This window comes from Salvelinus fontinalis, chromosome 42 (genome assembly GCF_029448725.1).
Source record: "Salvelinus fontinalis isolate EN_2023a chromosome 42, ASM2944872v1, whole genome shotgun sequence".
Classification (NCBI taxonomy): domain Eukaryota; kingdom Metazoa; phylum Chordata; class Actinopteri; order Salmoniformes; family Salmonidae; genus Salvelinus; species Salvelinus fontinalis.
The window spans coordinates 18,625,986-18,653,363 of record NC_074706.1 but is presented as its reverse complement, the minus strand read 5'-3'; the positions used below and the strand labels follow the sequence as shown (position 1 = coordinate 18,653,363).

At 44.6% G+C, this 27,378-nt stretch overlaps 1 protein-coding gene across 5 annotated transcripts in view; it reads left to right on the top strand.

Moving 5' to 3' along the window:
• Positions 1–27,378, top strand: part of LOC129841131 (phospholipid-transporting ATPase ABCA1-like) — a 40,052-nt gene that overhangs the window by 4,576 nt on the left and 8,098 nt on the right. For 2 of the 5 annotated variants that reach the window (XM_055909254.1, XM_055909255.1), the window contains 35 exons: positions 2,041–2,182; positions 2,420–2,538; positions 7,126–7,247; positions 8,205–8,396; positions 9,866–9,955; positions 13,173–13,419; positions 13,743–13,882; positions 14,097–14,213; positions 15,612–15,806; positions 16,598–16,806; positions 17,059–17,235; positions 17,543–17,765; positions 17,892–18,113; positions 18,335–18,539; positions 18,762–18,869; positions 19,006–19,180; positions 19,427–19,558; positions 19,782–19,921; positions 20,056–20,193; positions 20,704–20,975; positions 21,279–21,351; positions 21,553–21,755; positions 21,912–21,969; positions 22,089–22,205; positions 22,606–22,754; positions 23,030–23,154; positions 23,524–23,610; positions 23,772–23,961; positions 24,141–24,235; positions 24,345–24,377; positions 24,515–24,620; positions 24,943–25,017; positions 25,591–25,760; positions 26,134–26,311; positions 27,046–27,161. In XM_055909254.1, coding sequence (XP_055765229.1) covers positions 2,041–2,182; positions 2,420–2,538; positions 7,126–7,247; positions 8,205–8,396; positions 9,866–9,955; positions 13,173–13,419; positions 13,743–13,882; positions 14,097–14,213; positions 15,612–15,806; positions 16,598–16,806; positions 17,059–17,235; positions 17,543–17,765; positions 17,892–18,113; positions 18,335–18,539; positions 18,762–18,869; positions 19,006–19,180; positions 19,427–19,558; positions 19,782–19,921; positions 20,056–20,193; positions 20,704–20,975; positions 21,279–21,351; positions 21,553–21,755; positions 21,912–21,969; positions 22,089–22,205; positions 22,606–22,754; positions 23,030–23,154; positions 23,524–23,610; positions 23,772–23,961; positions 24,141–24,235; positions 24,345–24,377; positions 24,515–24,620; positions 24,943–25,017; positions 25,591–25,760; positions 26,134–26,311; positions 27,046–27,161 — 5,140 coding nt within the window. The remainder of the gene's footprint in view (positions 1–2,040; positions 2,183–2,419; positions 2,539–7,125; positions 7,248–8,204; positions 8,397–9,865; positions 9,956–13,172; positions 13,420–13,742; positions 13,883–14,096; positions 14,214–15,611; positions 15,807–16,597; positions 16,807–17,058; positions 17,236–17,542; positions 17,766–17,891; positions 18,114–18,334; positions 18,540–18,761; positions 18,870–19,005; positions 19,181–19,426; positions 19,559–19,781; positions 19,922–20,055; positions 20,194–20,703; positions 20,976–21,278; positions 21,352–21,552; positions 21,756–21,911; positions 21,970–22,088; positions 22,206–22,605; positions 22,755–23,029; positions 23,155–23,523; positions 23,611–23,771; positions 23,962–24,140; positions 24,236–24,344; positions 24,378–24,514; positions 24,621–24,942; positions 25,018–25,590; positions 25,761–26,133; positions 26,312–27,045; positions 27,162–27,378) is intronic. The other 3 variants (XM_055909258.1, XM_055909257.1, XM_055909256.1) reach the window with 3 other exon arrangements.

The following is a 27,378-nucleotide window of genomic DNA, read 5'->3' as shown; positions in this document are numbered from 1 at the left end:
TGTCCTTACCTGCCATTACTCATCCCAAGCCAAGGTCTTCCTTCTATACAGTTTTCTTAAAAACATCCCACTCAGTAGGTCAATATTTGATATATTGACCCGCTGGCCTTTAAAATTCCTGTAGTGCACAATAACAGCTCTGGGAACAGTTTGTTACTTACACAGATAATATATTCTCAACTTTGAGTTAGAAGCTAAAGTTAGAAGCTAAAATGGAATTGTTTATCTCGGTAAAATCAGAGAGCGAAATGAAATTGAATTGTTGCAAAATTCACCCGAAAACAATAATAAATGAATCTCCATTTAAATTAACTTCCTGAATTTAAATGTATACCAGTAAGACTCAAACAACACTGGACTGTGTTGTATGTTTGTTCACATCAATACAGTAGAAGGATAGCTACTATACTTTCTATTGCCCTCCTTATCTCTATCTTGTCAATACAGGTCTCCAGTAAAGATCTTGGTTTCATCCCAATTGGCATCCTATTCCCTTTATGGTGCAGTACTTTTGACTAGGGCCCATAGGGAATAGGGTGCTATTTGGGATGTACATACTGTATTTCATCAGGTCAGAAGGCTATACCTTTGCCCTCCTGTATAATACAGATATACACTGAGTGTACAAAACATTAGGAACAGCTGCCTAATATTGAGTTGCACCCCCTTTAAATGAATTGGGCATGGACCCTGCAAGGTGTCGAAAGCGTTCCACAGGGATCCTGGCCCAAGTCGACTCCAATGCTTCCCACAGTTGTGTCAAGTTGGCTGGATATCCTTTTGGTGGTGGACCATTCTTGATACACGTTCTTGTTGAACATGGAAGTCCCAGCAGCGTTGCAGTTCTTGACACACTCAAACCAGTGCGCCTGGTACCTACCATACCCCGTTCAAAGGCACTTACATATTTTGTCTTTCCCATTCACCCTCTGAATGGCACACACACACAATCCATGTCTTAATTGTCTTAAGGCTTAAAAATCCTTCTATGACCTGTCTCCTCCCCTTCATATACACAGTAATTTTTAAATGAATTTAACAAGTGATATCAATAAGGGATCATAGCTTTCACCCGGATTCACCTGGGCAGTCTATGTCATGGACAAAGCAGGTGTTCAAAATGTTTTGCACACCCAGTGTAGGTTGGATAGCAGGCCAGTAGGCTAGGCTATTAAACTCAGTGTATGATACCGTAACTGTGGAATGGGAAAGAACTATTCAAGTGTTACTACAAAGGCTTGTCAGATACACACACACATTGACAAAAAGGAAAATGGGAATACTTCTGTAACATCTTGTTTAGCAGAATGGGCACGTCACCATTTTGTTGACGGTCAAACCTGTCAACTCTAGTCAACTCGGCCGTAGATAGTAATACTTGATTTCACCCATTGAACTCAACAGTTGTGACCTCAGGACTGGGTCACGCCATATAGTCCTACTCTATTTGATTGCTTCACAATCTGCTGGGCTTAATAACTAACTACTGTACAGTAGCAGATAACGGTTTGCTTATAACCTCTTATGGCTCGTCACTGAAAGTGAATGTTGATCCAAAGGTTATATGAGTCATGTGGTTCACTGAGGCAATTATTCACCAAATACCCCCCCCCCATCTCTCTTGGTCTCCGACCCAGATGGCACCCTGTTTCCCTAAATAGTGCAGTACTTTTGGCCAGAGCACTTGCGGAATAGGGTGCCATTTGGGACGCAACCTTGGCCTCTCTGTTAGATAACACAGTTCCTCAAGAGTACACGAGGAATCCGTGCCCACGCGGTGTCCCCCGTTGTACTGTGCTCTTGCTAAACCAAGATGTCCGCCTGGCTGTTATTTCGATCTTCTGAATTGAGCCACGCTGAAATGGAGTTTCACTCAGTTCTCCTTGCTCTGCCATTGTGAAATGTTGGGTGACTGACTAAAGTACCACAATTACCCAACATAATCATTTGACTCCAGTGGCCATCTGGGCAGCTACATAGGGAGATATTGTGACATAGAGCGGTGTCGATCATTGACCTTCCCTATTTGTCCCCCTCCAGGCCATTTCCCTAACAAGGCCATGCCCTCGGCGGGCACCTTGCCCTGGGTACAAGGGATCATCTGTAACGCCAACAACCCCTGCTTCCGCCACCCCACACCAGGAGAGACCCCAGGGCTGGTGGGCAACTTCAACGATTCTATGTGAGTTCATCCCGGGAAAATTGTCCATTTAACATTTGATAGAATGATTTGATTAGTCATGTCTATGACAAACAACCAAGTAAACAATGTAAGCTAAGACATTAAAACATTGAAATAAGGGACCATGCCACAAGGAGCATTGTTCCTCTTTTCAGACCCTCAACCCCAGAGGATCAGCATGTGTGTTTTACCACCGTTGTTCCTCACATCGTCTAATCGTCTCTCTATGAAACACAGAATCTCCCGCCTGTTCATCGATGCCAAGAAGATCCTCCTCTACAGCCAGAATGACAAGAGCTTCGAGGGCTACAAAGTTCTGGTGCGGGCTCTGGGGAAACTACAGAGCAACACGGCAGGTAGGACAGGTCACAGTACATAGACCCTGAGCTACAGACTTCAAGATGCATCCCACTGGGCAACCAACTGGTTGAATCAACGTTGTTTCCACGTCATTTCAACAAAGAAATGCAATGTGAGGATGTTGAATCCACGTGGGAAACTGATTGGATTTGCAAAAAGTCATCAACGTACGGGAATTTTGTATATTTTCACGCAACTTTTAACTTAAATTCAACGACATGGTGACATTTTTTGTTGTTGATTTCATGTTGAATTCACGTTAGTTGACAAATCAACCAAATGAAAACTAGGTGTTGAAATTCCATCTGTGCCCAGTGGGATGTACATGGATAACCCTTTTATTGATGCACTGTCCATAAATTTACACTGATTTATATATTTGTACATATTGTTTAAAGTACTGTATGACATCACATTTTATGTATGTTTCTGCATGTGATGTTACTGAATCTGATCCTAAGCCTGTGCCCACCTGCGTACATAGTCCCTGAGCCATAGACGTATAGCACGCATACTGATCTGGGTTTGGTTAGCCTAGTTTTTCAGTAGGTAGGTATGATCACATATCTGTACATGCCTTATCGCTATAGATGTAGGGCACACGCTGTCGACTTGAAGCACATAGTACTGAACTTGAGACTTGTTTGATGGGGAAGTTCTCGTTTTCCTGGGGCCGTACGGTGCAGAGAGTTCAGAGCAAATGGCATGCTTAGATTTTAATGGCCTCCATGAAACCCCAAATTCCTAATGCGAAGAAAAGCAGATTACTGGCGACCGTACAGCTCCTAATCAAAGTGGGGCCGTTTGGCTCGTAATGGAGGGCACACGCTGTCGACTTGAAGCACATAGTACTGAACTTGAGACTTGTTTGATGGGGAAGTTCTCGTTTTCCTGGGGCCGTACGGTGCAGAGAGTTCAGAGCAAATGGCATGCTTAGATTTTAATGGCCTCCATGAAACCCCAAATTCCTAATGCGAAGAAAAGCAGATTACTGGCGACCGTACAGCTCCTAATCAAAGTGGGGCCGTTTGGCTCGTAATGGAGGGCAATGGGTGCAGGTTGGCAGCATAGAAATAGAGTTACTAGAATGGACGTTCTCATTCCAGTGATTGTTCTACGATTCATGAGTGATCCAATCAAAAACGCGGTGGTCTGAGGGGCTTTGTTAGCCTGGTCCCAGATCTGCTGGGAGTTGGCTAGACGGCAAAAACAAATATGGGACCAGGCTTTGTCCCTTCTAGTAATTCGATTTCTATGGGTGGCATAGCGTTGGTGTAATCAGTCCATGCCAGTCCTGGGGTGGGGAGGTTGCTGCTGGGCCAAGCAGGGGGCAGTGCCCCTGTCCTGTTCTAACTCTTTTTAAGTAGCAGGAAGACCTCCCTGGGCCCACCCATCACAACAGGATACAGATTTAAACTAACTGGCCCATCAATGTTCTGACTGCTATCTCTGTGTCTGAACTGGACCAACCCCGGGCTTGGAATGTGTCTGCATCCTGTTTGAGGGTCATTATGTGCTCCGGTCTCGCCTCACGTGACTGTCCATCTCATTTTAGATGGTGAATAAGTAATCGTATTTCCAGCAGGAAAAAACAGAATACCATTGAAAATAAACTTCTGCACACTGCTCCACAGATTTAATGGATACTGTAATGTTAGATTTTGGCTCTTGCTGAGCGGCCATTTTCAGAGTGGAAAGTACATGGGGCTGTCATGACTTTGGACCAGGAAGAGGGGGAAAGATCTTTGAGGAAATCAGGTTGATGATAGTATCTTTCCCTTGCATGAGTCCTGAGGTGTCCCAGTCCCCACACCCCTACGTACATATCTGCCATACATATTACCTACCCACTGGGCAAAACGCGTTGAATTAACATTATACCAATGTCATATTTCAACGTACAACTGACATTGACCATTAATTGACTTTTTTTGGTTGAATTTCCTAACAAGGTAACATCAGCTGCTGGATGAGCCTCATGGCGCCTCATCAAAGCTAACGCTAACACCACTGTTAAACCATCAAGGCTAACGCTAACACCACTGTTAAACCATCAAGGCTAACGCTAACACCACTGTTAAACCATCAAGCTGACACATTTTAAAGATAGCAAATGAAGTCATTCATTATTACATAAAGGAGCATAAATGAACTGTGTCTGTGGTAACCATACTATCACGATTCTATATCTAACCAAAGAGTAGTTCAGAGACTAACATAGGCCTACCACTAAAAGATGAATCGCTTCAAAACAGTAGTCTTTCACATTCCCCCTCCAACTTGCATTTATCGTCTATCTACTCCTGCAGCATAACCTCTCACTTATGCTTCCTTCCAGAGGACTAGAGCCTAGTTAAGATATTACCTGAGATATTCAGGTCATGGAGACTGTGTCAAAAGCTATTGCGTAATAGCTCATTCCAGCATAATTATGTTGTATGCAAATAAAACGAGTCACGTGAACAATCTGGGCAAACGTGGAGTAATGTATCCGTGTTATAAATACCAGTTTGAATATCAGGACTTAAAAGCAACCAGTGTTAAAATTGGTTACTTCAGTGTTTAAAAGGAGTCTAGGAGCAGATCACAGCTCTGCATCGACCCGCTCTAAAATCCTTCCGCTATATAAAGCCTTACAGTGAAGTGCAGTTATGTCAAAAGGGAGAAAGTTCATGTTGGTGCTAGAATTAGTGCCTCATGTCAAGAGAGAAGCACTTTAATCTTATTCATGAAATATATCCAATTTTCTCTTCTCTCACTTGGCTGTATGTTTTATATGCTAGACATCGATATGCTGCTGCTTGCATTTGTCTTTTCGGGTTTGTAACCCAGACTAGTTTTAATGTAGTGGGTTGATGTGTCAGCCAGACAGACTGACTGAAAGGTTTCCTAGGTGGGTCGTTTGTTATTTCGAAGGTCTCTAAACTCCTCTCGGTTCTCTTCCCACTGACGCACGGGTGCAAGCACGCACAATTCTCCTTCTCAAAGAGTTCTGGCTTGCCTAGTCCGACTCTTATTTCCCATTTTTGTTCTGTTGAATAACACCACAGGCAGCTTCCTTCTCTCAGGTTATTAGACTCAGCCAGTCAGGACAATCCTCTTCTGTGTCCCTATATAGTGCACTACTTTTGAACAGATCCCTATGGGGAACAGGGTGGGTCGTTCGGGCCTTAGGTGACCACGACCCTCTCAGTCAGTATGTTTGTTCCACTTCTTCTATCAACCTGAAATGATCTGTAGCTAACTGTCATTTGTCACGCTTGGCAAAGGCAGCCATTTTGTTTGTCTGATTGTAGGTTGTTTGTTGAGTCAGAGAAGTTTAGGAACATGTTAAATATATGTCTCCTCATGTCTATAAAGTATTTTTCACCAGAAGGCAGAGCAAGTAGTGACAAGCCTGGATGGCAGTCTGATTCATATTGTTATATTATAGCCTACTTGTTATTGTTTTGGTAGGTCAAAGACACAGCATAGTAACCACCTAAGCCAAGTGCAGATAGACGGTACCTTTTGGGGCTATCCCTCTTTCTTGTATGGCTGTACTCTCACTCAGTGCTGTTGTTTGGGCACATCTCCAGTCTCGTGTTTCCTGAAGTCAGGATGATTAGAGTCCATTACCACTCCCTGGTTATTTGCTCTGGGGTTGTCTCCGTGCTCTGGGATCATCTCTATGCTCTGGGGATGTCTCTGCAACACACACCACGTCCCCCTTGACCTGCTCCCAAGAGCCTCTGGGGCAGATGTGTTTCCTGTCTAGATCGTGTAACCAGTTGAGTTTTACCTGGAACCCAAAAGGGTTCTCCTACAGGGACAGACAGAGTTCTAGGTATAACTTGTTTCTAAGAGTATAGGGTTAGGGTTCTGATCAGGAAAAACTCCTTGGCCCTAGTTATGGGTAACACTCCATTCTAGTAGTCCCCTCCCCCACCCCCCAAGGGGTAATGTGGTAACCTTAATGATTAATGAGATTAATGGTAAGATTAATGGTAATCTTTACCATGTATCCGGCAGCTACTCTTGTCACTGTGCTATCTAACGTTTAAGTAACGATATTTCCAATTCAAGCTGGGCAGGAAGGGACGGGACAGAGTGAAAAGGGGAGGAGCCCAGAACTCTAGCCCAGTATTTGGGCCAAAGTGGAACGCCCTAAAGTAACCCCAGCTGCGGAGTGCCAAGCAGCAGAGTGCTGAGCTGACTTCAACTGGTTTTTAAGCGGAGATGACTTCTCTGGAATGTTCTGACCCAGTGAACACAATAGTCCCCTGAGCAGGGTAGACTGTGTCCATGATATGTCTCCCCCTCACTGTATCACTCCATTCTGTCCATGCCAGTATATCAGTATAATATGTCTATTATACCATATTATTGAGGACTTTACAGTTTTCACCCAAGTAACCAAGTATTTGGAGTTCCCCCAGACAATAGACTACAATTTCTCTATTCAAGATGATGAGTTTCGACGCTAAATCCCAATTCTATCCATTAAAACATATTTCTGTCTTTTTAAATAGATCTGTTTCTCATCATGCAGCACAGTGTTCCTAGGCAGTCTGTTGAATGTGCATTGCATCATCCCATTCCAGGTTTCAAGCTGAAGGACTTTCTCCGCGATAAGGAGACCTTATCGTCGTTCCTGCATCGCAACGCCTCCCTATCCCATCACGCCGTCCAGCAGATTGTAGAGGCTGACCTCAACCTAGAGAAGGTAAACATATTGACTGTGTGTGAAGAGGAAAGAGAAGGCCTATCTTTCTGTTTGTCACCACATCGAGTACCTTTTAAAAGGCAGTCATACATGCCATGACCTTGGTTTGCTGGTATCTGACGCAGCGTAACTATATATACCGCGAGACGGCTAAACTCGTAACACCGTGTAATGAAAGGGGGATGGTGTTGGGGAGAGAACCAAGTCTGTGGCGCATGTCACCCTCTTTCTCAGGGAAAATAATTAAGCTCAGTTTCATCACTGTCTGTATTTGGAGGGCAGTAGTCACATGATTTTGCTCACCCCTCCATCTCTCCTCCATCTTCTGTCTGCCTCACAGTGAGCATGTGCGGAGAGGGGCTCTAACGCATGCGGTGGATCTATTAACCGTATCCCACCCCCACTGTAGTTGTTTTATTACCCATCAGCCCCCTCTCTCTCTGCTCTTTTTCCACAGACAGTTTCCCCATGCACGACTGAAAAGCTGCACAGTGCAAATCTTTCATATGTTTTGTTGTTGACCATGTTGTGCGATAGCTATGGCCATGTGGAAATGTAGAATAATGAAATTTGATTTTATTTATGGGTCATTCCGCAAGCAAATATCTTCCTGGAATAGAATTAAAAAATATTGGGTTTCCAGGGTGTTTCTGATAGGTTAGAAATAACATTACCCAAACATCTTTGTTTGAGTCATAGGAACATTCTAGAGCAGTTTGGTAATGCCTCTAGAGGCAGTAAAACTACGAGCAGTGACATGACAACAGCTTTCCTGTGATGATATAGGATTCAAAACATATTTGCAAAATCATTCCTGACTTGGCATTCATTGTGAAAGTGGTTACAGTTAAAACATGAAATCACAATTCTCCCCTACATCCTCGCAACACATTTTTGCTGTTGTTTCTCGACTGCGAGAACTTGATCCCTGAAATATAATTGCATGTTATCTACCAGGTCCTGATTGGAGGTTTCGGCGTCCATCTTAGAGATATGTGTAACACCACTTCCCTGGAGGAGTTTGTGACCATCTCCGACAAGAATGTGTCACGGCTCACTCAAGACATCATCTGCAAGGCCTCCCCTGATTGGCTGAACAAGGCCCAGGACCACTTCCTGTCCAACCTGGACTTCCTGAAACCCATACGGGTAAGAAACACTTAAAATACTAACACTTTTTAAAACTTAATACTGAACACTTTAACACCGGGGGCTTTAACAGTGTACGCCTAATAACACAATGCTATAGACCTAGCTAATCTTAGTTTGTTCAATGAATGTGTTATTAAATGATTGATCAGTCAGACAAACTGAATAGGCTATTCCCTTTGCACTCACTTTCACACACACTTTATGACGGGGTAATGTAGCCTGCTGACACCAAGCCTTCTTTCCTCTGATAAAGAGAACATCATGTTCCCTGATATGATTACCGTTTAGTGGCAGGACTTATCAATCCCTATTTCTGTACAAGATTTCTGTTCTTATCTCATAAGAACAGAAATCCCGTTCCTGTCACAAAACATTAGCTTGACAATGAATGCGTCCATTGTCTCTTTGTCGTAATGGGGGTTGGAGAGGCTGTGAACCCTGTTGTGGCAGGTGTCTGAATATAGACTTTTGGCACTGACACACACACACACACACACACACACACACACACACACACACACACACACACACACACACACACACACACACACACACACACACACACACACACACACACACACACACACACACAGAGAGAGAGAGAAAATACAGTTAGTTCATTTTCAACAATACAGTGAATAGAATCACTCTACACTTCAGATGACCGTCACACTTGGATGCAGATGAAAGAGTGATCCATTTTAGCTGACCCAGTTTCGTTAGCTCAGTCAGAACTCTCAGTCCGGTGTTGGGACAAGCTTTTGGAAGGTGCCCAAGTGTACAGAACAGTCTGCCAATGCAAACGCTGTCGCAATGGTCAACTAACATGGGAGGAAATGTCATAAATAGTTGTTGAAATATCGTACTGCTGAATCAGCTGTAATTTCAAACGGGTGTAAAAGCAATACTATTTGTTCTGAAAAAGACCAATAGGTTTCCCTCCGTAACAAAACAGATCAGGGATATTAGACTATGTTTTGAATAAATAACCCCTGTTCTGAATACAGTATAAAGTAACCGACTGCTCTTGCGTACTGATATAGGCCCTGATCCAATATCCACATCATACCACTATACATAAAATTAAGCCTTGCATTAGGCTTGCATTCTAAGTGGTACACTAATATGGACAATGGAACACAGCAATATTGAACCTATAAGGAAAGCTGACCCCAGATTTGTACTTAGTGGCTAAGGTGCGCTGAAATGGTACACTTTTCCCTATGTAATGCACTGTATAAGGAATCAGGTTCCATTTCAGAACCACCTTAGCAACTAAGTACAAGTCTTGGGTCAGCTGTGAGTGTGCAGCAGCTCACATTTCAGCGGCCCTCTTGTGACAGTCAATAACAGATGAGGTTGAACAGGAACCCCTCTCTGAAGTGTCCCTGGAGAGTGTTTGTTCTCATGTCTTTTATCCCCCCTGCCCCCTCCCCTTTCTCCCTCATCCTCCTCCCCCACAACAGAAGGACGTGAAGTCCGACCCTGAGGTCGTCCAGAAGGTATCCGCGGCAACCGACGGTCTGCTAGAGAGCTTGGGAGCGCTGGCTGTAGAGGTAGGTGCTGTCTGTCAGGCACACACACACACACACACACACACACACACACACACACACACACACACACACACACACACACACACACACACACACACACTTACACACTTACACACACACTTACATGTATGTTTCGACGTACATTTCACAAAATGACCGCCTCAAATGGCTATAACCTTGTCATTTTGTACACAAGGGTAGTCTTTCACAACAAATAGACTGTTTAGTGCCAGCAGTCCAGTTGGTACCAGTCCAGGTCAGGACATGGCCGGGCGCATGCACGCTGACACGGTCGGCAGTTGTACGGCGTTTCCTCCGACACATTGGTGCGGCTGGCTTCCGGGTTAAGCGAGCAGTGTGTCAAGAGTCAGTGCGGCTTGGCAGGGTCGTGTTTTGGAGGACGCATGGCTCTTGAATCTCGCCTCTCCCGAATCCGTACGGGAGTTGCAGCGGTGGTACAAGACTGTAACTACCAATTGGATATCACGAAATTGGGGAGAAAAGGGGGTAACATTACCCCCAAAGAATCAAAGGGGAAAAAATCAAAGGAATGTCCACAAAAGTACATGGCTGGGAAACGCTAAGAGACTTAGCGGGATGTGCTTGGGGAACAAACAACAATAGATCACCTAGTCATGAGACTCTCTGCCCCCCTGCCCCCTCTTCTCAATCTCTCTCCCTTCCACCTCCCCTCTCTCCAGCCACAGTTCTGCTGAGTTGGCGGAACATAAGGAAGCCGTCAGCTGTGGGAAAGAGAGGTCGTTCCCACTGATGTGTTTAGCACACACTCTCTGGCAGAACTGTATGTCGCTGTATATCCATCTGGCATACTGTATGTCAGAGGAAATCCATGGACAGAGACAAAGAAATGTCCCTTAAACTAATGATTGAATGATCTCCTCCCTACTCAACAAGTCAAACAAGCAGCAATGTTACAAGACAAGAGAAGCTACCGGTATGAATGTCTCAAAAACAGAAAAATACACCTTTTCCCACCCTTATTTTACCTCAACCACAGCTTTTTGCCGTTAGCTGCTTATGTTCCCTGGTGTGAGAGGGAAGACGCGTAGTTAGCCTTGTAGCTGGCTAGCGGTGAGCTGCCTCGGCTCTGAGACATAACCTCTAGTAACCTCTCTTCAGGCTGGAGGTGCGGGGGGGTTGCAACAGAACGCTGCCTTCCTCAAATGACTCGGCCTGTTTGCATGCTATATGTCTGGCCCGCGGGCGTGAGGCAGAGAGACAGGCACAGACAGAAAGAGAAAGAGCGAGGCCTTTCCTCTACCAAGGTTCTCACTGTATACGGAGAGCTCTACTTGAAGTGGAGAGGAGAGAAATCCTCCCTCCCTCCCATCTCCTCCCACTGGCTGCACTGTTCTTTCTTTCTTTGTGTGTTTTTGGACGGCGCTGAGGAAGCATGTGACTTGCTGAGGCGGCTCCCGGATCTCAGAGTTTGCTGAAATGTCTTTGTTATGAGAAACTTGACTGTCAATGATCACGACATTCTAAGTGATTACACCGTTCTAAACAATTACAAACATTCTAAGTGATTACACCGTTCTAAACGATTACAAACATTCTAAGTGATTACACCATTCTAAGTGATTACACCGTTCTAAACAATTACAAACATTCTAAGTGATTACACCATTCTAAGTGATTACACCGTTCTAAACGATTACACCATTCTACGTGATTACACCGTCCTAAACGATTACACCATTCTAAGTGATTACACCATTCTAAACGATTACACCGTTTTAAACTAGTACAAACATTCTAAGTGATTACACCGTTCTAAACGATTACAAACATTCTAAATGATAAGAATGTGTTGTCATCTTTGTCAAAAAGGACATCTCTAGAAAACTAGGGTTGTTAATTAAAGGATCAGTGTCAATGAAGATATGTTAAGAGTCGGAGGATCTCAAGCCGTCTCCTTGTGGCAGGAAACTACTAGAACTGTGCAACAATATCCGGTCTGTTTCATTTCATCACGTATCACATGATATTATCGAACAGGGTTGGATAATAAAACCAATATATATTTATAGTTCCAGAAAGATGCCGAGTTATAATTACTGACCTGCCTATTCTCAGTCTCAAATGACAAAAGACCTTGTCATGCATAGGTGCGTTAGTTTTAGCTCCGTCCACCATCCTCAACGTGTTTTTCTGAGATAACCAGCCGCTTGTGCGGTGAGTCCGCTGTGGCTCCTTTTATTAGAAAAATGACAGAGTAATCTTTCTCTCCATTGTGCAAACACTGATGCACGCACCCATGCACAGAGCCGGTCTCACTCTCAAGCACACAGGTCAGCCTGGTTTTCCCAACATCACTTTCACACCTAAAGACCCAGATTAGCTAAATACTCAATCAAAAGGGGACCATGGCGCTCTCCCGGAAGTTTGGTTAGTGCGCATGACCTGGGAATTCAGATAAGCAAAAAGGTCCGCACTGAAAAAAAGTTGAACTCTCATAGAAGTTGTTAAGTTTTTTTTTACAGGCTTAAATGTTTGTGGATTGTCAGCATTTCTGACCTAGAGTGCACAGTGAACCCATTGCTATTCTAATTTATTACCGGACACAGAATTCTCACAAGTAGTGTTGACTTGAGGAGAATAAGGATTTGAGTATTTAAAATGTTTTTAAAAAATCCTTTATTGAAAATATGGGAGGGGGATTGCACAATAGACCACACAAGCCACATGTTTTCAACGTTTTCAGGCTACCATGCCAGTTGAGTGTGTGTGACAAGAACAGTTGCTATATATGTCCCAGGCTGTTAGGCAGGCAGTTAGGACAAGTGTTTTTAACCTTATGTCTAACAAAGTCTGTTTCCCAAATGGCACCCTATTCCCTATATAGTGCCCTACTTTTGACCAGGGCCCGTTGCAGCCAAAGGCTCCTATCTGGAATAGCTTTCATTAACTCTCTGAACTCACACCACCTGAGTGTTGGTGTAAACATGTCTCAACATGTCTTCGGCACATGTTGTAATCATGTGTTGACATGACACATATTACTGTACTCTGAAAATACTTTAATTTACGCGTACACAAAACACAGTAAAACACAATACACAAATACAAGAGTAAACATTCTAATAAATAGGTACTAGACAAATGCATCAAATAACAAAATCCTGAATAATATGATTCAATAGATTCAATATTCAATAGTTTCTTAAACGTACATATTCCCCTCCTCTTCCCCTAGCTGGCCAGTATGAAGAGTTGGAAGGAGATGCGTAACGAGATCCATTACCTGACGGTCAACGCCACAGGCTCCCCCAGCCACATGTACCAGGCCGTGTCCCGTATCGTCTGTGGCCACCCCGAGGGCGGCGGACTGAAGATCAAGTCGCTCAACTGGTACGAGGACAACAACTACAAGGCCCTGTTCGGTAACCATGGCGGCAACGGCAGCGACGACGAACCCGTGTCCGCCTACGACAACACCTCAAGTCAGTCCTTGGTCAACTCCTTGCTCTAAAATTCATTAATAGTTTTTACTTCTATCAAATGTGGATCAATTTGTTTATAATTTTATAGTAAAAAAGGAATCTCCACACACTTCAATCAGATCCATTTTCAATTTGTAATTTTTGGTAAAGCTTTTAACAGTTTTGGGGGGGGGGGATACAGGCTGTATGGACACCAGTGTATTCCTCCCTGGTGTTATAACAGAGATAGCTACCGTAACCCTCTTCAAAGTGTATAGGCTACTGAATACTCTGCCTACGGTGGTGTGATACTAACCTGTGTCCATCTGTCCTCCACCCCTCAGCTCCGTACTGTAACAGCATGATGAGGAGTCTGGAAGCTAGCCCCATCTCCAGGATGATCTGGAGGGCCCTGAAGCCTCTCCTCATGGGAAAGATCCTGTACACCCCCGACACTCCCGCCACACAGAGGATCATACACGAGGTGAGAGACTCTAACTGAAGGAACACCAAAGAAGCCTGCGTGAAAAGGAACCTACACATAAGTGTTTCTCCACTAACTCTGCATTGAGGCCAGGCAGCCATTCTAACCATCTCCCTCCCTTCTATCTCTCTCTTTCTCTCGCTCTCTCTCTCTCCCTCTCTCCGATAACGCTCTCTCCTATCTCTCTCTCCCTTTCTGCCCACCCCCCGCCCAGATGAACAAGACGTTCCAGGAGCTGGGTATCCTGAGGGACCTGGGTGGGATGTGGGAGGAGATGAGGCCTAAAGTCTGGACCTTCATGGAGAGCAGTGAGGAGATGAACCTGGTTCGGGTGAGTTTCTACTCTCTCACCTGATCTCATGGTATTTACAGTTGTACCTACAGTATACAGTAGCTACAGATCGGTTGTCATGATACCAACAGCATCGGGCACTGTAGAAGAACACGTCAAACTGAAAATAAGGTTCCGCGTATAGGTTTAGTGTCGATAGGTGTTTGAGTCTGCTAAGGTTATCATGGTTCCTATTAGCCTAAAAGAATGCTAAGATCTTTTAGATTTACCCAGAGCGACTTAGTTAGTGCGTTGATCTTAAGATGGCTAGGTGGGACGACCACATATCACAGTCATGGTAGTAGCTATCAGCAAAGTAGCTATCAGCAAAGTCAGAGCTATGAAGGGGGGAAAATATTTGAAGTGAAAGCACTTTGAAGTGAAATAATCCCCAGACAGTCCAAGCAATACAACATTTGCTGTGTGGTTTAGTATTATTTATTGACAAGATGTTGTTAAATATTTCCATCATCGTAACTAACGTGGTCTACGGTGTCCCTTACGGAAAAAAATATTACAGTCAGAGTGCCGTATAACTGCAGTATGCTGCAAATACTACGTCCAAAATAAACTGCAGTAATTTTGCTGTGTAACTGCAGTTAGAGCGCAGTATATTCTACAATTGCTGTGTCCAAAATACCACTGCGACTGCAGTTACTGCACTTTTACTGCAGTTTCAGAACTTTCCTATTTTTAAGCAACGGGTTAGAAAAGAAGGGACAGTGTTTTCGGTGTACACACATTAGGTTGATCGTTTTGAGAATCAGACATGCAGTTGGAAGGGACAAACAACGACGATATTACATTATCTGATTCATGTTAATTTAAGGTAACTGTAGGAGACAGGATCTTTCCGTTTCTTACATGGCTCCTCCTCATGCTATGAGAAAAGCCATGTTCCTACAGGCAATGTATATCCCCGGTCCCATAGTGCCTCACAGTGGTCGAAAATATATGACAGAAATGAACTCCCAGAAGCGTTTTCTCCATAGCAATTCATCTTGTGGTATTTTTAGTGGCTTCCAGTTAATGTGGACATTAACCACAACGGCTTGAAATTGACTTATCATTACATAGTACTTTGTGGTGGGAGTGGTATTGATAGGAGACCTCTGATAATAGATACAGGCTAATGGATAGGATGGATGAAGGATATGAAGGGAACAGAAAACAAACAGTCTAAATTTACAGTTTAGACCATACATTGTCTTTGTCTTATTCTCTTTATATGTATTTCCATATATATCTATCTATATATATATATATTATTAGTCTTTAAAAAAAAATAACTGGTGGAAATGCTTATGAGAGAGCTCCACACTACACAAATAATTATAGGCAACCAATACGGCATCTATATCGGAATCTATATCTATCTGTTACCTCCATCCTGTTTAGACACTGCTTCAGAACAACGCCAGCGCCCGCTTCTTTAACGACCGTCTGGCTGGCACAGAGTGGAAGGTGGAGGACGTGTCCCGCTTCCTGACCAAGGCCGCGGAGGACAAACGTCCCGCCGGCTCAGCCTACACCTGGAGAGAGGTGTTCAACGAGACCGACGACGCTATCAAGACCATCTCCCGCTTTATGGAGGTGCGTGTGTTGAGCTCTTCTCAAAGACCGTTATACACTTAGACGACACGAATAAGAAAATTGCATACCGTAGGTGGAATTGGCCAACATTCTATAGTCTACACTCCTATCTAATTCTGTCTGCTCAGTTCAAGGTAAAGGGACATAAGATGATAAATAAGCCCCTGGTTAGTTTCTGTTAACGCTGAACTCCCAATAGATTGCGTGGTCATTCTAAGCCTTCGGTTCCCTGGGAACATCACAGTTACCATGCCTTTGTAAATCGGATCAATTTAACACAGTTTAGACTTTGGGCCAGTTTGTCAGTGTCTTACGTAACCCTGCTTTCTGTAGCTAAATGCTGATCGATTTTATTGGCTTCAATGAAAGGGTAACTGTTGTTGCCATGCCAGGTTAAACGCGATTAGACAAGCTAATGATTTTCCATTCCAGATAATTATAGTTGACATACTGGCTGAAAATAGTTACGGGGGTCCAAGTAGGCCTTGGCTGGGTGACGCTGGTCCCTTCAAAGTATGGGAGTCTTGCTGGAGGCCAAGACCTTCAACAGTCATGCTGGCTTATGCGTTTTGCATGGTATTTGTGTCTCCTATAACACAATCATTATACTGTATTAGTGCAGCTTCTCACTTTAACACATTTCTACCTTGCCAATGGCCATTTAAATAAGCTTTTCAATGTGCATTTGTCAAAATGAGAAACAAATTCAAAATGGTCATTTATTTGTACAAGTCAATGGAAATCAAGCGAGTAGTTATTAGCCTGACAACCCTTCTTGTATCCCTCCACAGTGTGTGAACCTGGATAAACTAGAGCCAGTGGCCAATGAGGAAAGACTGGTCAACAAATCCATGGGTCTCCTAGACAACCAGAAGTTCTGGGCTGGGATAGTGTTTCCGGACATCGCCCGTAGCAACAGTTCTGACCTGCCGGGTAACGTCAACTACAAGATCCGCATGGACATCGACAACGTGGAGCGCACCAACAAGATCAAGGACGGGTAAGATACATGACATAACAAAAATGTTCCTACGACAACTCTGGCTGGCCAAATCAAATTGGCTTGCAGGTTATATTTGGCCCGTGGGCCGCCGGTTACCAACCCCTGCTGTAGGCTGTAATATATATTATCCTTTTACTTATTCTAGTTATTGAAAGAGTCCAGTATGTTGTAATAATGTATTAGACGCCAATCCTGAATATAGAGTATATGAACATGTCTTCCTTACTTTCTACCCTTGTCTCTCTGTAGTTACTGGGACCCTGGTCCCCGGGCGGATCCCTTTGAGGACCTGCGCTACATCTGGGGTGGTTTCTCCTACCTGCAGGACGTTATTGAACAGGGCATCATCAGGGCAGTGACGGGCAGTAAGGAGAAGACTGGAGTTTACATCCAACAGATGCCTTACCCCTGCTACGTAGACGATATGTAAGTAGCGTTGTGGAGACTTGGAGAGGCACTGTTTTGTTTCACCAGGATGAAATATTGTAGTGTATATGTGTATAACACAATATCAAATCATGCCGTAGCACAGCACAGCAGAGCACAGCACAGCACAGCATTGCACAGCACAGCATTGCACAGCAGAGCAGAGCACAGGATAAGACAGCAGAGCATAGGACGGCAGAGCAGAGGCAACAAGATCCGATTAGTTGTTAACACTGCCTGCAAAAGTACGGTGTATCTTTAATCATTTTCATGATTTCCTGACTTCTCCGTGCTCCCTCCTCTCCAGGTTCCTGCGGGTGATGAGTCGCTCCATGCCTCTCTTCATGACCCTGGCTTGGATGTACTCTGTGGCCCTCATCATCAAGGGCGTGGTCTATGAGAAGGAGGCACGGCTCAAAGAGACCATGAGGATCATGGGATTGGACAACGGCATCCTGTGGCTCAGCTGGTTCATCAGCAGCCTCATCCCCCTGCTCATCTCCGCCTCGCTGCTGGTGGTCATACTCAAGGTGTGTGTGGAAGCACACACACACACACACACACACACACACACACACACTGAACCCTTACGCAATCACATAATCACACAATTCACCGTGTTTCATAATCTCATCTGTCTCCTCTCGTCCAATCAGATGGGGAACCTGCTTCCCTACAGCGACCCTTGCGTGGTCTTCCTGTTCCTGGCTTCCTTTGCTGTGGTAACCATCATGCAGTGCTTCCTCATCAGTACCATCTTCTCCCGTGCCAACCTGGCGGCGGCCTGCGGGGGAATCATCTACTTCACCCTCTATCTGCCCTATGTCCTCTGTGTGGCCTGGCAGGACTATGTGGGCTTCGGGGCTAAAGTCATTGTGGTGAGTTCAGATCGCTAATACACTCTTTTGTTGTCGTGGTAATGTTGGAATGGGGATTGTAATGGAGGTGGGGTTGTGAAACACTCTCACGTGATGACGAGCTACCTTGCCCGAGACCTGAAGACTGTTCAAATCCAAAAAAAATCGCATTTTTGTTTGTTCTTTGTCATGAACATAGTCCTCTTTTCTAACTTGTGTTCTATTCTCCCGTCTTTCTCCAGAGCCTGTTGTCCCCGGTGGCGTTTGGGTTCGGCTGTGAGTACTTTGCCCTGTTTGAGGAGCAGGGAGTGGGTATCCAGTGGTCCAACCTGTTGTCCAGCCCCTTGGAAGAGGACAGCTACTCCCTCACCACCTCCATCTGTCTCATGCTGTTTGACTCCTTCCTCTACGGGGTCATGACCTGGTACATCGAGGCTGTCTTCCCTGGTAAGCAGCAGCCAGAGGAAGTCATGTCATTTGATGAGCCTGTATTGTTTTTGAATGTGTTCCCAAGCATACCTACACACATTTTCTTATGTCTACCAACAGTATTAGGCAAATAAAATAGACCAGACAATAAATGTCATATTATGAAACGTCAAATTATATTGTACATAAAGGAGTGTGTATTTGTACTCATCATGTATGATGCCTGGTATGCCACTTTAGGCCAGTATGGGATCCCCAGACCCTGGTACTTCCCCTTCACCAAGTCCTACTGGTGTGGAGAGAAACAAGGGAAGAATATACAAGAAAGAAAGGAAGGAAACGCAGAAGGTAGATTAAAAAAAGAAAATGGCTTACCGCTCTATTGATGGATTTAACACTTAAAAAAGAAAACAAATTTCAAAATGATTGGGTGATTTTGATTTGAGATATTTCAGGTGCTAATTTTGCCTTGTTTCGTCCTCAGCTGTGTGCATCGAAGAGGAGCCGTCTCACATTGAGCCTGGTGTTTACATCAAGAACCTAGTGAAGGTGTATAGCCATGGCAACAAGCTGGCTGTAGACGGGTTGACCCTGGGTTTCTACGAGGGGCAGATCACCTCTTTCCTGGGGCACAACGGAGCCGGCAAGACCACCACCATGTAAGGCCTAGGATCAAAGACCTTAATCTTGAGGGGCGTTTCTTTAAAACCCGCATCCAAAACTCCAAAACCCGCAATCTTTTGTTTGGATCGTAATTAGCGTTGGGACAGATACAATTAAAACACGTTGAAAATACAGCAGTCCGATGCAATATGAGTACATGGGAAATGTGTGAAACTAAACCGTGTTGAGTTAAATTGTGTTAATTGACAGGTATGGTTGTGTGTTCTCCCTGGCTCTGATAGGTCCATCCTGACGGGTCTGTTCCCGCCCACCTCTGGCACCGCCTACATCCTGGGCAAGGACATCCGCTCGGAGCTCAGCGCCATCCGACAGAACCTGGGCATCTGCCCGCAACACAACGTTCTCTTCAGCATGTAAGTCATTACTACTGTACTATGACGGTAATATATACTCACTGGGGTTGCCAGTTTTAGTACTTTACTAGTTCAAGTAAAACAAAATGACTAGTAGTTCTAACTCAAGTTTTCAAGTTGATTCGCATAATACGATTGTAGCTGTTTGTTTATGACTGGCTGTATCTGTTTTTTTCTTCCCTCGTATCTTCCTCCTCTTCCTCCTCCTCCTCCTCTGTCCCAGGCTGACGGTGGAGGAGCACATCTGGTTCTATGCCCGTCTGAAGGGTCTGTCTGAGGAGAAGGTGAAGGCTGAGATGGAGCAGATCGTCAACGACATCGGCCTGCCTCACAAACGCCAGTGTCGTAGCAACACGCTGTCCGGTAAGTGGCTCTTCTTCCTGTCGATATAACAACTATATCAGCTATTGTTAAAAATAGTAGTATTGCTGAGAATAATTTACATTTTGACCCTTAATGATTTCTCGAGTTGACCTTGACGTTTGTTTTTGTCTCAGGGGGCATGCAGAGGAAACTGTCAGTGGCGCTGGCTTTCGTTGGAGGGTCAAAGGTCGTGATCCTGGATGAACCCACTGCTGGAGTCGACCCCTACGCACGCCGGGGAATTTGGGACCTGCTTCTGAAGTATCGTGCCGGTAACGAACTCTACATATAATTTTTACTATTTCTCCTATGCTGGAGGAGTGAGACTGTCATTATGCAAACAATTGCTCTGAAATTGTTTGCATAATGGAAACCAGGCAAATGATTGTGTAAATAGGCTAACGGCTAGCTTTATTCCAATCTAATGTCCTCTTGGTTCTAACACCCTCTCCTCTCTCTCTCCCCCTCTCTCTCTCCCTCTCTCCCTCACCCCCTCTCGCTCTCCCTCTCCCTCCCTCTCTATCTCTTTCTCTCGCTCTCCCTCTCGCTCTCGCTCTCTCTCTCTCTCTCTCTCTATCTATCTCTCCCTCTCTCCCTCACCCCCTCTCGCTCTCCCTCTCCCTCTCCCTCTCTCTCTCTCTCTCGCTCTCTCGCTCTCTCTCTCTCTCCCTCTCTCTATCTCTCTCTCACTCTCGCTCTACCTCTATCTCTCTCTCCCTCTCCCTCTCTCCCTCACCCCCTCTCGCTCTCCCTCTCTATCTCTCTCTCTCGTTCCCCCTCAGGCCGCACCATCATCCTCTCAACTCACCACATGGACGAGGCGGACATCTTGGGCGACCGCATCGCCATCATCTCCCACGGCAAGCTGTGCTGCGTGGGCTCCTCCCTGTTCCTGAAGACCCAGCTGGGGACGGGCTACTACCTGACCCTGGTGAAGAGAGACTTCGACCTGACCCTCAGCTCCTGTAGGAACTCCTCCAGCAGCAGCTCTGTCTCCTACAGCAAGAAGGTGGGCCTCCCTCAGCCGCAACCTCAGGCCCTCACAGTCCTAAAGGTAGATTGAAATGCATCCGGGATGAAGGGACGAAAATCCCCCAGATCCCGACACCTCCCGACACATATAAACTACGGTACTCACTTTTAAAGGTAGATTTAAAGACATCACAGTTGTGAGAAATGGCAGAAATGGAAATCTACTCACAGCTAGACTGTGCTCTGATCTTTTATTCACATAATAACCAAGTTAATCGCCCTGTGCCAGACCAATATATAAATGCACCTTTTGGGCCTTAACCGGTATCTTTTGCCAAAGAGATTTAGTCTGTTAGACTAACGTGTGTTGCTTTTCTCTCTGCAGGAGGACAGTGTTTCTGAGAGCAGCTCTGACGCTGGACTGGGTAGTGAACCTGAGAGTGAAGCCACCACTATTGGTAAGTCAGAAAAAGGCCTTATAAGCACACCTTCGCCCCTATAAGAGGGTCGTTTTATTTGACCCTTTTCAAGTTGATCCCAAACAATGAACGATGAATTAAACCCTTTGGTACTTACCTTTCTGAAGAACAATATAATGATGCTGACGATAATGACGCTGACGATAATCCTTTTGATCCTTATCCTCCTCTCCCTCGTAGATGTAACCATGATCTCCAATGTGATCTTCAAGCACGTCCCCGCTGCCAGGCTGGTTGAGGACCTGGGCCATGAACTCACCTACGTTCTGCCCTACAAGGCGGCCAAAGGCGGAGCCTTCGTGGAACTCTTCCACGAGATCGACGACCGCCTGTCTGACCTGGGCATTTCCAGCTACGGCATCTCAGACACCACCCTGGAAGAGGTACGGCAAATAAACCAAGCAGTTGGATTTGACTAGTTTTTCAGATATTTATATTCTATATTCTTATAAGTGAGTTATTGTGGCAGTCGATTATTTGATGAATGTACGTTGACTATGGTTCTTTTATTTTTAAAAATGTATTCTATTTTTTTGTAGATTTTCCTGAAAGTAGCAGAGGACAGTGGAGTGGACGTTGCTGAACTTCCCAAATCTGGTGAGACATTATCATACTACTCCATTGAAACCCCTTTATAGCAAATACTTCATTGATTAGTGTTCCATTGCTCATTATTACTCCGTGACTCAACCTTCTCTATGTCGCCTTTCATTCAGATGGCACCATCCCGGCTCGTAGGCACCGCAGACATGCGTTCGGAGACCACCAGAGCTGTCTGAAACCCTTCAACGAGGACGACGCTTTCGACTTCAACGACTCAGAAGGTGACCCAGGTACCATTTATTACCCATGAACCATCACTGCTCTCCTCTCACGTTCCATTGGAACGATGCACTCTTCGTTCCGACCGTTCATTCGCAAAAAAGGATCTCATCTCATTTTAAAGCATCATATTTGTGTATTTTGCCCTTGAACACTGTCGTCACTAGTTACCACAGCCACAAAGTCTTAAACCCTGACTATTTCTACAATTTCTCTTCTTAAAATGTGAATTTAAACCTAACCCTAACCTTAATCACACAAACAAGCCTTATGCCTAACCCTAAACTTAAATGAAAAATTATTTTTTTACGATATAGCGGCTTTTACCATATTCTGACTTTGTGGCTGTGGTAACTAGTGGAAACCCTCGAACACATGAGGCTCATTAAGTTTCTCCTCTTCCTGCCCCAGAATCTCGTGAGACGGACTGGCTGGGAGGCTCGGATGGTAAAGGCTCGTACCAGGTCAAAGGCTGGCGTCTGATTAGACAGCAGTTTGTGGCGTTGATATGGAAACGCTTCCTGTATGCCCGGCGCTCCAGGAAAGGCTTCTTCGCTCAGGTAAACTGGACTCATCAGGGCATTACAAATAAAATCAAAGTTGATCAAAGTTGTTAAGTGTTACATTGTAATTCATCATCATTACATGATCTAGCAATAGCGCAGCAAGTACATTTTTACCTCTGCATCTATTGTACTGCGCAAGTTTACGGCGTATTTTTACTGGCATTGTGGGTAGTTGCCGTGTTGACCTTGGAACCTCTTCGTTTGGTAGTGAGGTAGATCTTGGATCTTGTTCCGGTTGTAAACGGAGCCTTGTCCTGTGTTGGTTTCAGATCGTGCTTCCTGCTGTGTTTGTGTGCATCGCCCTCGTCTTCAGTCTCATCGTCCCTCCGTTTGGAAGGTATCCCAGCCTGGAGCTGGAGCCTGGCATGTATGAAGAACAGTTCACCTTCATCAGGTACGACCAACACTAACTGCATGGAGCGATATTTGTGGCAGCCAAATTTTTATTTGTATTCATACGTCTTTGAATTTGTAGATGCTTCTCGTGTTCACTCAGTTACTTGAACCGGGGTCAGAAAGCCTGGAAATCAAAGTTCCATGTTCTGTATAGTGTTTCTTACATAGAGCAATGATAGCGACACTAACCTCAAACCTTTCATGAAGTAAACGTAGCTTTTGAGAAACACGAATGTGAATAGAATATTGTGGTTGTTACACGAGATGTTATATAAACATTTACAATGAAGGTCGGTCACCCATTGGGTTGTAAGAAGTAGTGACGTGTCCGTTTCCTTGACCATGGTACGATATTATCTCCTCGCAGCAACGACGCCCCTGAGGATGCAGACACTAACAAGCTGTTGGGTGCCCTGACAAGCTACGATGGCTTTGGTTCACGCTGTGACTCACCGTAAGTGTGACCCCCCCCCCCCCCCCCTTCTAACCAAATACAACAAGGCTTAAACTACAGTATCGATATTCACTGGTTGTAAAAGAGTTGATAGTTAAGTACTTGTTGCTTTGAAGAATGATTATAACTCTCTCTCTATCTCGGGCTTTCTCGCTTAACAGTCATGCTCCTTGCAACACGTTGGATGATGAGTGGGTTGTTCCTGAGGTACTGGAGAGTGTGAGGGACATCTTCATGAATGGCAACTGGAGTATGGAAAACCCCTCTCCTCTGTGTGAGTGCAGCTGTGAAGGACGCAAGAAGATGCTACCTGAATGCCCAGCGGGAGCTGGTGGTCTGCCTCCTCCACAGGTACACACCCATGAGAACACACACACACACACACACACACACACACACACACACACACACACACACACACACACACACACACACACACACACACACACACGCACACTCACACACAGAGAGAGAAATGCAGATAATGTAGTATCCACAAAAGTTTAACTTCGTTCTTTCTTTCTCTTCAGGTGAAAATCAGTGACCAAGGTACCCTGCAAAATCTGACTGGCAGAAATATCTCAGATTACCTGGTCAAAACCTATGCTCAGATTATCGGGAAAAGGTATAATTTATTGTATTAAAAATGTTAATATTCTTTTTATGCTCCATTTTATATAAATGAAAGGAGGTGGAATATTTATTTTAATTCTGTACATGTTGTCTTTTCACAGTTTGAAGAACAAAATCTCGGTCAATGAATTCAGGTAAACTGGCAGGTGTCAATCTCTCAATGCTAAATACACTGTAGGTCTTTAGAACGCGCCATAGGCATCAGTAGTGGTCTGAGAACGTTCTGTACCACGTTATTCAATAATATGACAATTTATATATTTTTATGCAGATATGGCGGATTCTCATTGGGCGCTAGGAACACACAGCTCCTCCCACCAGGTGATGATATTGATCAGGCCATCTCTGAGATCAGACGACGCTTCCACCTGGAAAGAGTAAGCCTTACCATTTACATACTTAACATCCCATATACTTACCCTGGAACAATGCCACTGTAACGTACTGTACAGTATTACCAACATAGAAATAGAATGGCTAGAATGGAAGTCCAGGTTCTGTTATGCAGGGACCGGAGGCCATATTGAGTGTACTCATGAGCGTTCCACTCAAATGATCATGGTCTGCGGGGCTTTGTCCCTTCTAACAATTATATTTCAATGATTACCAATGCTTGCTATTTGTTTAAATGTTGGCATTTAATGTTGTTAGGGTTTAGCTTGCGTGCTAAACTGGGTTTTGTGGTCTTTCTCTGTATAGGGGACTGCTGCTGACCGTTTCCTCGCCAGCTTATCCAGTTTTATCCAGGGACTGGACACTAAGAACAACGTCAAGGTTAGTTTACTGCTTTGGTGCACATTTTCCACACTCGTATAAATGTACGTTTGGGACAGAAAATGTCACAATACACTTTTCACCTCATTCCACTTTTGTTGCACAATTTTGTTGCACAATTCATTTAATCACAAGTTGAGCGTCGTGCCCCTGTGGGAACATTGTTTCAGACCCAACACAGTAGATTTCCATGCTTACACTGCAGAAAGGGTTTTAAAATATCTACGACAGCACTTTGACCTTAATAAGCAGGTTCAGACCAACGGAAATGCCATGACTAGGAAATGAGACTTGGGAAACAAAGGGGAAATGCTCACATTGTTTTTCAGGGAACTTGAACGGTGTTGATTATATTCAGACCAAAGACATTTTGTTCTAGAACCTAAAGTCACTTATCCTCACTTCCGTTATTCTACCAAGAACCGGAAGATGAGGCCTTTAGGTGTGTGCTTAGTCAGTTTTCGCATTTATTGCTTCCGCCATTTTAAGACCTTACAAACACACTTCATTCTTCCTCTGTTTTAATAGCTCCTCCCTCCTAACCTCTGTCCTGTAACCTTTGACCCCATCCAGATCTGGTTCAACAACAAGGGGTGGCACAGCATCGGGTCTTTCCTGAACGTGATGAACAACGGAATCCTGCGCGCCAGCCTGACGGCCGGCCAGGACCCCAGCAAGTATGGCATCCATGCCTTCAACCACCCACTCAACCTCACCAAGGAGCAACTGTCCCAGGTCGCACTGTAAGTACCTAGCCGACAACTCAAATTCTTCCATGAAATAATTTTAGTTGAAAGGTCGCTAGTTCGAATCCCCGAGCCGACAAGGTGAAACATCTGTTGAGCAAGGCACGTAAATCCTAATTGCTCAATGGGGGGTGAATCAGAGGGAGTTGGGATACGCAAAAAAAAAAACATTTCCAAATCACACATGCATCTAATACACACTTGTACATGTGTATGAAATAGAACAAGTGTAAGTACCAACCTAATGACTATTTATTTTTTATAAAAAAAAGCATGGCAACACTTTACTTAAAGCATCCAGGCATAATGCTTTCCAACTTGTTCTATGTATGACTCAGAACCATCTTTTCCCTCTGCATGCTCCCTCCAGGATGACCACCTCTGTGGACGTGCTGGTGTCCATCTGTGTGATCTTCGCCATGTCTTTCGTCCCGGCCAGCTTCGTAGTCTTCCTCATCCAGGAGAGAGTCAACAAGGCCAAACACATGCAGTTCATCAGTGGGGTGCAGCCCTTCCTCTATTGGGTGTCCAACTTCATATGGGACATGGTAAGGCTTCTCACCTCATCCTGCAGTCTTAGGGGGGAAAAAAATAGGGGTTCTTCGGCTGTCGCCATAGGAAAACCATTTGAAGAACCCTTTTTGGTTCCATGTAGAACCCTTTCCACAGAGGGTTGTACATGGAACCCAAAATGTTTCTACCTAGAACAGTGGAGTCTGCCGTGTGGAGGACGGATCAGAATTAATGGCTGGAAGGGAGTCAATGGAATGGTATCAAACACATCAAAGACGTTGTTTCCATGGGTTTGATACCTTTCCAGACATTATTATGAGCCATCCTCCTCTCAGAAGCCTCCACTGACCTAGAACCAAAAAGGGTTCTACCTGGAACCAAAAAGGCTTCTCCTATGGGGACAGCCGGAGAACCTTTTTTTCTACGAGTGTAGAGAGGTCAGTGTGGATATACAGTATACCATATATATTAGTCTTATAGTGACCAGTGAACACACACACCTTTTTAGATGTCATTTGAAGGCAGCATAATGTGAAGACCGTACAAGTGACGTGTAGACTTTCATTAACTGTATATTAGAATTTTATAAAAATATAAATGCCTTGAGACACCATGGAAACGTCACAAACACAAAATGCTCTGTTGTTTTAAGTCGACCCATTGGAGTAGCTCTGTATCTGGACTGTACGCAGCAGGTTCTTCACCTTGAAATGGTATGTGACTGTATGAGAAAGTCCTGAATGTCCTGGCCTCTTCCTGTCTGTTCCAGTGTAACTACATCGTCCCTGCTACTCTGGTCATTATCATCTTCATCTGCTTCCAACAAGACGCCTACGTCTCCTCCACCAACCTGCCTGTACTGGCCCTGCTGCTGCTGTTCTATGGGTGAGGGGACACACACAGAGACACACACAGAAAACACGTTGTGGCAGACAACGTGGGTCAAAACGTTCACACAGATCAGACACGGACAGAGTAGGATTAGCTCAGTTTCAAAGGTGTTTATTTAAATAATAGTTCAAAAGAAAAGAATAAGTCTCCCCCAAGAGACCCTCTTCTGGGCTTCGGGTCTTGCTGTATCCTGTGGGGATCAAAAACTGAC